The sequence below is a fragment of the Hypomesus transpacificus genome, chromosome 11, assembly GCF_021917145.1.
Source record: "Hypomesus transpacificus isolate Combined female chromosome 11, fHypTra1, whole genome shotgun sequence".
NCBI classification, from domain to species: Eukaryota; Metazoa; Chordata; class Actinopteri; order Osmeriformes; family Osmeridae; genus Hypomesus; species Hypomesus transpacificus.
In genome coordinates, this window is record NC_061070.1 from 2447636 (window position 1) to 2460817 (window position 13182).

A 13182-nucleotide genomic window follows, 5' to 3' on the forward strand; every position below is an offset into this window, starting at 1 on the left:
GTGTGTGTGTGTGGGTGTGTGTATGTACAAGAACATGTAGATGTTTTTGTACTGTACCTCTGACGCAAATCTGTATGCTCCATAACAGACTTTTAAAAATTGTGTTTGAAATCAAATGCTGCGTACAGTCAACCAATGAAAATGCTACATGCCTTCAACCAATCAGCATGTTCAGTGCCCAAGTCCCACCCCCTAAAGTTCCTGGCTTTTGAAAAAGTACCACTTCCCGAATAGGGACTTTGCAAGGGCTAAATATTTTACTCAGAACTTTAGTTACTGGTTCCTGTGGTGGAAACACCAAGTGCCTCCAAAAACCCTGTTCCACGGGAAGGTTCCTGCGGAGGAAAAGTGGCTTATGTGTTTGTGTACCTGTGTGTGTGTGCATGTGCGTGTGTGTACTTGTGTGTGTACCTGTGTGTGTGTATCTGTGTGTGTGTATCTGTGTGTGTGTGTGTGTGCTCCTACCCCAGCAGCAGCAGGGTCCTCTCAGGGAAGCGGTAGTCCTGCAGACTGTGGCTGTTGGCGGTCTGCTCCACCCCCACGATGCAGTAGCCCCTCTCCTTCTGCTGCAGCAGGAACCGGGACAGCTCTGCAGGCTTCACCTGGCAGAACAGCAGCCTCAACTCACAAAGCGCTAACACAGAGCTCCCCTGGAGCTAGCCAAGCGCTAACACAAAGGTCCCCTGGAGCTAGCCAAGCGCTAACACAAAGGTCCCCTGGAGCTAGCCAAGCGCTAACACACAGCTTCCCTGGAGCTAGCCAAGGGCTAACACAGAGCTCCCCTGGAGCTAGCCAAGCGCTAACACAGAGCTTCCCTGGAGCTAGCCAAGCGCTAACACAAAACTAACACAGAGTTAATCTACAGCTAGCCACTAGCTATTATAGAGATAGCCAAGAGCTAAACTAGAGCTAGCGAAGAGGTAACACAACTAACCCAGAGATAACCGTGGCCCTTGATTAGCTCTGAGTTAGCTCAAAGCCATCTAAGGGTTAGCATGTGCAGAAAGCAGACATTTGACCTAGCAGTGCGATGGAGGGATGTGCTGCAGTTTCTCCTACCTCCAGCAGGGGGAGCCAGAGTTCCGCTGAGACGCTCAGGGATAGGAATTGTTTGTCGCTGACGTGGCGAAGGCTGTCCAGAACCAGTCCACTGGCTCCGAAGATCTCACAAGTCCGACACAATCCTATTACACACACACAAAATGAACAAGCCAGTCTCTTTAGAGCCTGGTGGTCCCACCGCTCAAGACTGGACGGTCCCAACACAAGCTCTTCTCCTGCCTGGCCACCCAATGGTGGAACCAGCTCCCCACCTCCATCAGGGACACCGACTTTCTCCCCACCTTCAAGAAAAGGCTCAAGACACACTTGGTCCGGGGTACAATGGCACTTAGTAATGCTTGGCTGGACCTGTTGCTAGTTTCCTCCAGGATCACAATGACTCTTATTGAGTGACTTGTTGCTCTTGTAGGTTAGTTATAACGAAGTTAAGTCTTGTACTCACTGTGAAATATTTTACTATTGATTGTTCTTCCACAGGTACAGTCCTGCACTTTTTGTGGTTCATGTTGTTTAATTTGTAAACTTGTATAACTGCATGCTCTTATGGGTCTTCCCTTTTGGCACTTGTTTAGTTTTCCACAATGTATGCTTCATGTTTTGGCTGCTTGCAATGTTTGGGACTACCTCGTTTTTATGATCAGTGACCTATGCTCTTTTGTAAAGCTCTCTCTTGGAAGTCGCTTTGGATAAAAGCGTCTGCTGAATGCATAAATGTAAATGTAAATGTAGAGCACGTCACAATGGGGTCTGGTTTAACAGAGGCAACAGAGGCAACCGAGGGACAGGACTGGATAGACCAATCAGACAGAGGGACAGGACTGGACAGACCAATCAGACAGAGGGACAGGACTGGACAGACCAATCAGACAGAGGGACAGGACTGGACAGACCAATCAGACAAAGAGACTGGACCAAAAATACAAGCAAACCCTTCCTTGTATCCTAACATTACCCTTGTTGTCTTGGATACATAAGAGATTCATTAATAATACATATTTACAGCTGATCTCATGTTCTATATCGCGCCATGTCAATATTGGTTTGTTAAATGGGCCCTACTGCCCTGAATAAACTCATTTATTTCAATGACAATGACAGCCTGGTGTCTCCTGCGTTAACACCAACACAGCAGTGCAGATCCCGAACCAGTCCCTTTATGATGAATTCAGCCAATACTTATCCAATCAGAGATTAGGAGCGCTGAGATTAGGTACTGTAACTGTGAACAGGTGTGCAGAGAAAGTCAGAGCCTAGCAACACCAGCCCAACACACCTGCCTCACGACCAGAGGCCCGCATACACACACCTGCACGCACAAACACTCCTGCTACACGTACACAAAGTTAAATCATTAGGTTAGTCTGCACTTGCGGTGTAACAGGAAGTTAAATCATAGGGTTAGTCTGCACTAGAGGTGTAACAGGAAGTTAAATCATAGGGTTAGTCTGCACTAGAGGTGTAAGACAGGAAGTTAATTCATAGGGTTAGTCTGCACCAGAGGTGTAAGTTGAATTACGGTGTAGAGATGTAACAGGAAGTTTAATTATGTTGTTCGTCTGCACTATAGATGTCACAGGATGTTGAATTACGGTGTTAGTCTACACTAGAGATGTAACACAGAAAGTTGGATCCTAAGGAAGGAGTTGCAGAAGCACAGAACATCAAACCCAGCCCTGTGTCAGTATGAGTCCCAGCTGGAACTGGCAGCTGTGCCCCCCTCACCTCCCAGGTTGGTGGGCTTGTCTATGAGCGAGGCCACCACCAGGAGGGCGCTGTGGAGCTTCCCCAGACGGGCAGCCCTCTGCTGGGGGGCCAGCTGCAGCTCTGGGCCCTGCTCCACCATCCCCAGCCTCCAGGGGGTCATCTTCTTCTGCACCTCCGTCCAGCACTCCTCCCTCTCCTGCTCACCTGGGGGAGAAACACCATTATGACCTCACAGTGGTGAACGCCATTATGACCTCTCAGTGCTGAGGGGTGAACACCATTATGACCTCACAGTGCTGAGGGGTGAACACCATTATGACCTCACAGTGCTGAGTGGTGAACACCATTATGACCTCACAGTTCTGGGCAATGAACACCATTTTGACCTCACAATGGTGAGTGATGAACACCATTATTACCTTATAGTGGTGAAGGATGAACACCATTATGACCTCAGTGGTGAAGGATGAATAGCATTATGATCTCATAGGGGTGAAGGATGAACACCATTATGACCTCATAGCGGTGAAGGATGAACACCATTATGACCACATAGTGGTGAGTGATGAACACCATTATGACCTCATAGAGGTGAAGGATGAACACCATTATGACCTCACATTGGTGAGTGATGAACAACATTATGACCACATAGTGGTGAGTGATGAACACCATTATGACCTCATAGAGGTGAAGGATGAACACCATTATGACCTCACAGTGGTGAGTGATGACCACCATTATGACCTCATAGTGGTGAAGGATGAACACTATTATGACCTCACTGCATTCACATATGGACTTCCTGAGGAGGCTCTCTTTTGCCACCCACAACCTTTCACCAGAAACCTCTTCTTAGTTGAAGAGGACTGATAAAGCCAAAAGTGAGTATATACACTTCTTAAACACCTTTTAGCACATTAACAAAGATACATTTCCTTTCATTCTTCATGTAAATATCTTCCATCCTGGATCTGTTTGATCCTTGTGACCTCTCAGTTGCAAACTATTAACTGCCTGTGCTTGTGAAACTCTGGTTCCTGCTTCCCCAGCAGCTTCCCGTGTGCTCTGGTGCTGTGCTGCCCCCTGGTGGTGGTACCTTTATCCTGCTGGACCCAGTCTCCTGGCGGCACCAGCCCCAGCTCTGGACTGGGGTTCCTCAGGGGCAGAGTGTAGGGGCCTCGGGAGAACGCCACCAGCTTCTCAAACTTCCACACAGGAAGCCACTCATCATCAGCCAGCTCAGAGAGACGGGGGAAGAGGTAGAAGATGGACTAGAGGAGGAGAGGAGGAGGGAGGGAGGGATGGGGAGGGAGAGACAGGGGGGGGAGAGGAGGAGGGAGGGGGAGAGAGAGAGAGGGGAAGATGGGAAGAGGAGGAGGGAGGGAGAGACAGGGAGGGGAGAGGATGAGAGAGAGACAAAGGAAAGGAGGGAGGGAGAGGGGGAGGGAGGGAGGGGAGGGATAGAGGGGGAGAGGGAGGGAGGATAGAGAGGGAGGGAGGATAGAGAGGGAGGGAGGATAGAGAGGGAGGGGAGAAAAGGAAGAGGGAATTAGACAGCCACAGAAGGAGCATTTTTAAACACACTGCACATCCTCATGACCATGTTGCAGGTACTGGTCTCACCTCGACACTGATCTCTGATAGGATGGAAGGTACTGGTCTCACCTCAACACTGATCTCTGATAGGATGGACGGTACTGGTCTCACCTCAACACTGATCTCTGATAGGATGGAAGGTACTGGTCTCACCTCAACACTGATCTCTGATAGGATGGATGGTACTGGTCTCACCTCAACACTGATCTCTGATAGGATGGAAGGTACTGGTCTCACCTCAACACTGATCTCTGATAGGATGGAAGGTACTGGTCTCACCTCAACACTGATCTCTGATAGGATGGATGGTACTGGTCTCACCTCAACACTGATCTCTGATAGGATGGAAGGTACTGGTCTCACCTCAACACTGATCTCTGATAGGATGGAAGGTACTGGTCTCACCTCAACACTGATCTCTGATAGGATGGAAGGTACTGGTCTCACCTCAACACTGATCTCTGATAGGATGGAAGGGACTAGTCTCACCTCAACACTGTGATCTCTGATAGGATGGAAGGCACTGGTCTCACCTCAACACTGATCTCTGATAGGATGGAAGGTACTGGTCTCACCTCAACACTGTGATCTCTGATAGGATGGAAGGGACTAGTCTCACCTCAACACTGTGATCTCTGATAGGATGGAAGGTACTGGTCTCACCTCAACACTGATCTCTGATAGGATGGAAGGTACTGGTCTCACCTCAACACTGATCTCTGATAGGATGGACGGTACTGGTCTCACCTCAACACTGATCTCTGATAGGATGGAAGGTACTGGTCTCACCTCAACACTGATCTCTGATAGGATGGAAGGTACTGGTCTCACCTCAACACTGATCTCTGATAGGATGAAAGGTACTGGTCTCACCTCAACACTGATCTCTGATGGGATGGAAGGGACTAGTCTCACCTCAACACTGTGATCTCTGATAGGACGGAAGGTACTGGTCTCACCTCAACACTGATCTCTGATAGGATGGAAGGTACTGGTCTCACCTCAACACTGTGATCTCTGATCGGATGAAAGGGACTAGTCTCACCTCAACACTGTGATCTCTGATAGGATGGAAGGGACTAGTCTCACCTCAACACTGTGATCTCTGATAGGATGGAAGGTACTGGTCTCACCTCAACACTGTGATCTCTGATAGGATGGAAGGCACCAAAGAAGAAGTGCTCCTGGATCCTGCTCCAGTTCTTATTAGCATTCCTGTAGAAACAGGTAGTGTCACAGTTATATCCTGTAGGGACAGGAAGTGGCTCTAGTCAACACATACGGGGATAGAATTTAGCACAGCCACAATAAGACATACTCCCTCTGTGACTTACCCAGTGCTCTGCATGGCCTCTGCCTGGTTTAGACAAGACTGGACCAGGGTGGCCAGCCCGCCCAGGCCGTCCATCCCCCCAGCCCCAGCCTCAGCCTCCCCCCGGGCCCCCTCCAGCCCCCACACCCTCTTCAGAGCCAGCAGGGCGTACAGACGCACGCTGAAGTTGTGGCTGAAGCACCACTGGAGAATAACATCTAGAGCCCTGCGCCACTGAACAGACTGAGGAGAGGGGAGGAGGGTGAAGAGGAGGAGAGGAGGAGGGGACGGGAGAGGGGAGAAGAGGGGAGGGAAGGAGAGGGGAGAGAGTGGGTGAGAGGGAGAGGATGTACGAAATAGATAACTTTAATGAGAGAGAGAATGTGTGTGAAAGAGAGATAGAGAGAGAGAAACAGGGAGAGAGATACAGACAGAGAGATAGAGAGAGGGGAAGAGGAGGAATAGTGAGGTTCTGGTCTACCTTGTCGGGTAGCGTGGGCATGATGATGTTGAGATGGACCAGGACTGACAGGTAAGTACAGATGCTGGTCTTGGTCTTCTCTTGGTCCTGCAGGAGACACATCCAGCCGTGAACCCAGATGACAGACCTTCATCTCTCCTGGGCCTGAACATCTCTGCTGTCCTGTGCTCTCCACTAGCAGTACTGGAGAAGTGTGGGTGTCGTATTGTGTGTGTTTCAATGTATGTCAGTGTGTGTATGTCAGAGTATGTGTGTGTGTGTTTCTCAGTGTGTGTGTGTGTGTGTGTGTGTGTCTCAGTACAGGGCCTCACCAGAGTAAAGCAAGACCAGAGCTTGTCTATGTGTGCTGGGAAGCGGACCAGAAGCAGAACCATCATCCACTCCATCAGGTACTTGACAGACGCCTGGTTGCTGCAGAATCCAGCCTCGAAGATCCGCCTTGCAATGGTGTTCACAAACTCCTGCACACACGTCGATAACCAGATAAGCACACACTCACACACACTCAGGGTAGGTGTGTGTGTGGTGTGTGTGTGTGTGGTGTAGGTGTATGTACCTCTCTTAGTTTGGGCAGCAGCAGCAAGGTGTGTGTGGTGTGTGTGTGTACCTCTCTCAGTTTAGGCAGCAGCAGCAGCAAGGTGTGTGTGTGTGTGTGTACCTCTCTCAGTTTAGGCAGCAGCAGCAAGGTGTGTGTGTGTGTGTGTGTGTGTACCTCTCTCAGTTTAGGTAGCAGCAGCAGCAAGGTGTGTGTGTGTGTGTGGGTGTGTACCTCTCTCAGTTTAGGCAGCAGCAGCAGCAAGGTGTGTGTGTGTGTGTGTGTGTGGGTGTGTACCTCTCTCAGTTTAGGTAGCAGCAGCAAGAGCGTCTGCCACACTCGGTTCTTCACACGGTGTTGAAGGGAGTTGCTATAGTAACGAGTTTTGGACTTGGATATCTCCTCATCCTAAAAACAAGAGAGAGAGAAGAAGAGCACGTTGTGTGTGTGTTGCTGTCCAGTAGACTGTGTGTATCTGCGGTAAACTGTGTGTGTGTGTGTGAGTGTATGAGACAGAGAGAGAGAGAGATAGAGAGACAGAGACAGTGTTTCCCACACATAGACTAATTTGTGGCGGTGCGCAACAGAATCAACACCGGCCGCCACATATTGCGTTTTCGTAAAAAAAAATGTATGGTTATTTAGGTTAAAACACCCAGCGTATTCGTTCAGCTGCATTTCCTTTCCCCTGCTCTCCCTCCGTCTCTCTGTCACTCATGCGTCTTTCTCACATATGCACACAGTCACAACGTCAGCACACGTTAGCAACAATGCATACATACGCCGTTCTAGTAAGACCGACAGCTATATCAGCGAGCCTTCAGCATTAGTGCCGTAGCTAAAAGTCGAGGAAAGTTGAGGTTACTTTTCGCTAGGTACCTTACTCGAAGGTTCCCCTTCGTTCTTTTGGTGAGAAGTCTCAGGAGCTAGCTACTTACCCGGCGTCATGGAGCCGACCAGTTAAATAGCTGTTTAGCACTAGCGTTGCTACATGCATAATGCAGAAATGATATGTTAGTTGTTGTTAATTTTGTGAAGGTGTGAATCATTTTGGATTAATGTTTAATGTAACAAATGATTAACAAATTAACTGTGTAACGAATTATTAACGAAGGAATTATTACGACCCCCCCCCCCCCCCCCCCCCCCCCCCCCGGTCGGACAACCCCACCCACCCCCTCCCCGCCACAACTAGATTTCTAATCTGTGGGAAACACTGCAGAGAGAGCGAGAGCGAGAGAGAGAGAGAAAGTGTGTGTGCTCTGTACCTTCCTCAGCAGACGTAGCACCAGCTCCTCCATCAGGGTCTGGTGCTGCTGGCTGGAGGGCTCCAGACCGCTGAGGAACCCCAGCACAAACACACGAGGAGCCTGCTCATCCCTGTCATCACTGACACACAGGACAGAGAGACCAGAGAGAGAGACCAGAGACCAGAGAGAGAGACCAGAGAGAGAAACCAGAGATACCAGGGAGAGAGACCAGAGAGACCAGAGAGAGAGAGACCAGAGAGAGACCAGGGTAGGAGACCAGAGAGTGAGACCAGAGAGAGACCAGAGAGAGACCAGAGAGAGACCGGGGTCGGAGACCAGGGAGAGAGATCAGAGAGAGACCAGAGAGAGACCAGAGAGAGAAACCAGAGAGAAACCAGGGTAGGAGACCAGGGTAGGAGACCAGGGAGAGAGACCAGGGAGAGACCAGAGAGAGACCAAAGAGAGACCAGAGTAACACAGACCAGAGAGAAACCAGGGTAGGAGACCAGGGTAGGAGACCAGGGAGAGAGACCAGAGAGAGAGAGACCAGAGAGAGACCATAAAGAGACCAGAGAGAGACCAGAGAGACACAGACCAGAAAGAGACCAGAGAGAGAGAGACCAGAGAGAGAGAGAGACCAGAGAGAAAGAGACCAGAGAGAGAGAGACCAGAGAGAGACCAGAGAGAGAGACCAGAGAGAGAGAGACCAGGGAGAGAGAGACCAGAGAGAGACCAGGGTAGGAGACCAGGGAGGGAGACCAGGGAGAGAGACCAGAGAGAGAGAGACCAGAGAGAGAGAGACCAGAGAGAGAGAGACCAGAGAGAGACCAGAGAGAGACCAGGGAGAGAGACACCAGGGAGAGAGAGACACCAGGGAGAGAGAGAGACCAGGGAGAGAGAGACACCAGGGAGAGAGACACCAGGGAGAGAGAGACACCAGGGAGAGAGAGACACCAGGGAGAGAGACACCAGGGAGAGAGAGACCAGGGAGAGAGAGACACCAGGGAGAGAGACACCAGGGAGAGAGAGACACCAGGGAGAGACACCAGGGAGAGAGAGAGACCAGGGAGAGAGAGAGACCAGGGAGAGAGAGAGACCAGGGAGAGAGAGACACCAGGGAGAGAGACCAGGGAGAGAGAGACACCAGGGAGAGAGAGACCAGGCAGAGAGAGAGACCAGGGAGAGAGAGACACCAGGGAGAGAGAGACCAGGGAGAGAGAGACACCAGGGAGAGAGACACCAGGGAGAGAGACACCAGGGAGAGAGAGACACCAGGGAGAGAGAGAGACCAGGGAGAGAGAGACACCAGGGAGAGAGAGACACCAGGGAGAGAGAGAGACCAGGGAGAGAGAGACACCAGGGAGAGAGAGACACCAGGGAGAGAGAGAGACCAGGGAGAGAGACACCAGGGAGAGAGAGACCAGGGAAAGAGAGACACCAGGGAGAGAGAGAGACCAGGGAGAGAGAGAGACCAGGGAGAGAGAGACACCAGGGAGAGAGACACCAGGGAGAGAGAGACCAGGGAGAGAGAGACCAGGGAGAGAGACACCAGGGAGAGAGAGACCAGGGAGAGAGAGACACCAGGGAGAGAGACACCAGGGAGAGAGAGACCAGGGAGAGAGAGACACCAGGGAGAGAGACACCAGGGAGAGAGACACCAGGGAGAGAGGGAGACCAGGGAGAGAGAGAGACCAGGGAGAGACACCAGGGAGAGAGAGACCAGGGAGAGAGAGACACCAGGGAGAGAGACACCAGGGAGAGAGACACCAGGGAGAGAGAGACCAGGGAGAGAGAGACACCAGGGAGAGAGACACCAGGGAGAGAGAGAGACCAGGGAGAGAGACACCAGGGAGAGAGACACCAGGGAGAGAGAGACACCAGGGAGAGAGAGAGACCAGGGAGAGAGAGACACCAGGGAGAGAAAGACACCAGGGAGAGAGACACAAAGGAGAGAGAGAGACCAGGGAGAGAGAGAGACCAGGGAGAGAGAGACACCAGGGAGAGAGAGACACCAGGGAGAGAGAGACACCAGGGAGAGAGAGACCAGGGAGAGAGAGACACCAGGGAGAGAGAGAGACCAGGGAGAGAGAGAGACCAGGGAGAGAGAGACACCAGGGAGAGAGAGACACCCGGGAGAGAGAGAGACCAGGGAGAGAGACACCAGGGAGAGAGACACCAGGGAGAGAGAGACCAGGGAGAGAGAGACACCAGGGAGAGAGACACCAGGGAGAGAGAGACACCAGGGAGAGAGACACCAGGGAGAGAGAGACACCAGGGAGAGAGAGACACCAGGGAGAGAGAGAGACCAGGGAGAGAGAGACACCAGGGAGAGAGAGACCAGGGAGAGAGAGACACCAGGGAGAGAGACACCAGGGAGAGAGAGACCAGGGAGAGAGAGACACCAGGGAGAGAGAGACACCAGGGAGAGAGAGACACCAGGGAGAGAGAGACACCAGGGAGAGAGAGAGACCAGGGAGAGAGAGACACCAGGGAGAGAGAGACACCAGGGAGAGAGACACCAGGGAGAGAGAGAGACCAGGGAGAGAGAGAGACCAGGGAGAGAGACACCAGGGAGAGAGAGACCAGGGAGAGAGACACCAGGGAGAGAGAGAGACCAGGGAGAAAGACACCAGGGAGAGAGAGACCAGGGAGAGAGACACCAGGGAGAGAGACACCAGGGAGAGAGAGAGACCAGGGAGAGAGAGAGACCAGGGAGAGAGAGACCAGGGAGAGAGAGACACCAGGGAGAGAGAGAGACCAGGGAGAGAGAGAGACCAGGGAGAACTCTATGTTAGCGGACCATCCCTTGTATCTGGATTGTAGTCAGAATATGAATGGAATGTGTTCCAGACCAGATTATAAGAAATATGATATATAGGATAAAGGATTTAGTGTTCATTTTGTCACAAGTATTCGTTGACAAACTTATTTAACGACTTGACAAACTTATTTTAGCGGGAGTCAGATGGCTGAGCGGTGAGGGAGTTGGGCTGGTAATCAGAAGGTTGCCGGATCGATTCCCTGCCAAGCCAAAATGACGTTGTGTCCTTGGGCAAGGCACTTCACCCTACTTGCCTCGGGGGTTTGTCCCTGTACTTACTGTAAGTCGCTCTGGATAAAAGCGTCTGCTAAATGACTAAACTGTAAACTGTAAACTGTTATTTAACGACTTGTCAAACTTAAAAAAATAAAAAAAATATGTGTGTGTAGCAGACCTGGGGACCACAGTGTTGGCTGAGCACTGCTCTCCCAGCTTCTCCACATAGCTCTGAACCTCCTGGATCAACCTGCGCACACACACACCCACACACACACACACACACACACACACACCCGCACACACACGCGCACAAAAGGTCTCTTGAGTTTTGAGGTAAATTCTTTGGAGAATAAAATGCATGAACACAGGAACAACCTGTCCTCTATCGCCCTCTGGCGGCCACAGTGAGAGGAGCAGGCTAGAAGCACCTCTGGTCTCTCCTGAAGACCGGCCCGTAGACACAAGCCTCTGTCAGGATGTCCAACTGCAGCAGGGAACTTCCTGTGTCCGGGCTGGGCTGGGAGGTACTTCCTGTGTCAGAGGTGGTCCAGGTGTCGCAGCAGTGCTGGATCAGAACATTGAACACCCCCGTCTTGATCTGAGACAGCTCTATGAGCTCAGCAGAGATCTACATGGCGATCACACACACACACACACACATACATACATACACACAAAGATAGAAACCCCTAGTCAGTCAGTGAAAAGCACTTCTCTCATCTAGTCCTAACAGGATGTGTGTGTGTGTGTTCTCACCTCTCTGAGTGTGTGTGTGAGCAGCGGGGCCTGTGTGTGTGAGAGGCCCAGCAGCGGGGGGCTGTAGGCCATGCGGGTGAAGGCCCGGAGGGTGGGCCAGAAGTCCTGGGGGTTGCTGCTCAGGGCCTGGACCAGCGCCCAGGACCGCCGCACCGCCTCGGCACACACCTCCTCCCCACACAGCGCCACCTGCTGGACGGAGGGACGACTAGCTCAGCGACCCTGCTGCACCTGCTCTACGGAGCCACAAGCTGAGCAGTGAGTGCGTCGCATTAACAGTGACATTAGTTGGCCAGTGGCTGGGCACAGCTGAGTTAGCCCGTGGTTACCCACCATCTATATCCCTTCATCCTGTTAGTGTGTGTGCTATACGAGACCTGAGATAGGTACAGAGCAAACACTCTTTCCTTTACTAACTTTCTGTAACACACTTTAATATCACAACGGCTATAGCCACCACCACCACCACCACCACCACCACCACCACCACCACCACCACCACGCTGGGCGCTGACCTGGGGCAGCTCTGCCTCCATGAAGGCCAGTACGGGCAGCACCAGGTGGCTGGGCAGCAGGGCCAGCGCCTCCACAGCTGCCTGCAGGGCCCCGGGGGCTCCAGGGGGGGCCAGTGGGGGGCCCGCCCTCCTCAGGAAGCCCAGGCAGACCCACTGGTCCCGGGTAAAGCGAGCCGCCATGCGGCCCCAATCCTGCAGGGAGACACCCGGCCCTGGAGAGCTAGGGGGAGAGGGAGAGTGGAGACTCAGACTAACAGACAGAGCACATCAGCTAGCTTATCTCTCCTCTTTTTTTCCCCTCCTATGCACTCTCTCCCTTTCCCGCCAATCTCCCCCACCCCCCCTCCCCCCATCTTCACCCAACACATCCACTCCTCCAGCCACGCCTCCATGTGTCCTAGGCTGGCCCCTGGTCCAGGCAGCATACTGACCGGGCAGAGGAGCCTGCCGCGGGGGGCTTCAGCAGGGTCTGGTTGAAGAGGCCGAGGGGGACAGAGGGGGACGAGGGGGAGGCAGGGGGGTGGAAGAAGCCCTTGAGTGACAACAGTACAGACACGGTCTCTGATTGGCTGTTGATGACATCCTGGTTGGCAAGGTCACAAAGCATGGCCAGCGATGCCATGGCAACGGCTTTGGTCACCTGGCTGGCTACAGTTGGGATCTAGACACACATTCACACACACACACACAAAGAGAGAGAAAGAGAGAAAATAACGAAATAAGTACCATTTGATGTAACAAATGTTCTGTACGTCTTCAATCAATTCTCAACGTTTAAAAACAGCACTGGAACTCAGCAGGGTTGATGCAAAGTGTGTTATTGGTCCTCAGGCAACAAAGATACCCAATAGAACGTGAGCGTGATCCCAGGATCAGACTGAAATTCTCTCTGGACATTTCACTTTTATAGTCTTCTCCCCATTGTATG

General features: G+C 52.0%; 1 protein-coding gene across 2 annotated transcripts in view; it reads right to left on the reverse strand.

Annotated features, from left to right (window-relative positions):
• tarbp1 (TAR (HIV-1) RNA binding protein 1) overlaps nucleotides 1-13182 on the reverse strand; it is a 32037-nt gene that overhangs the window by 1909 nt on the left and 16946 nt on the right. Inside the window, exons 14-28 of one of the 2 annotated variants that reach the window (XM_047028796.1) lie at nucleotides 12686-12915; nucleotides 12255-12474; nucleotides 11740-11928; nucleotides 11412-11611; nucleotides 11159-11230; nucleotides 7962-8082; nucleotides 6991-7101; nucleotides 6470-6619; nucleotides 6159-6245; nucleotides 5700-5920; nucleotides 5499-5580; nucleotides 3866-4040; nucleotides 2785-2970; nucleotides 1060-1184; nucleotides 466-602 (exon numbers count right to left, since the gene is read on the reverse strand). In XM_047028796.1, the coding sequence (XP_046884752.1) occupies nucleotides 466-602; nucleotides 1060-1184; nucleotides 2785-2970; nucleotides 3866-4040; nucleotides 5499-5580; nucleotides 5700-5920; nucleotides 6159-6245; nucleotides 6470-6619; nucleotides 6991-7101; nucleotides 7962-8082; nucleotides 11159-11230; nucleotides 11412-11611; nucleotides 11740-11928; nucleotides 12255-12474; nucleotides 12686-12915 (2306 nt within the window). Of the gene's footprint in view, nucleotides 1-465; nucleotides 603-1059; nucleotides 1185-2784; nucleotides 2971-3865; nucleotides 4041-5498; nucleotides 5581-5699; nucleotides 5921-6158; nucleotides 6246-6469; nucleotides 6620-6990; nucleotides 7102-7961; nucleotides 8083-11158; nucleotides 11231-11411; nucleotides 11612-11739; nucleotides 11932-12254; nucleotides 12475-12685; nucleotides 12916-13182 lie in introns of both variants that reach the window. The other variant, XM_047028795.1, reaches the window with a different exon arrangement.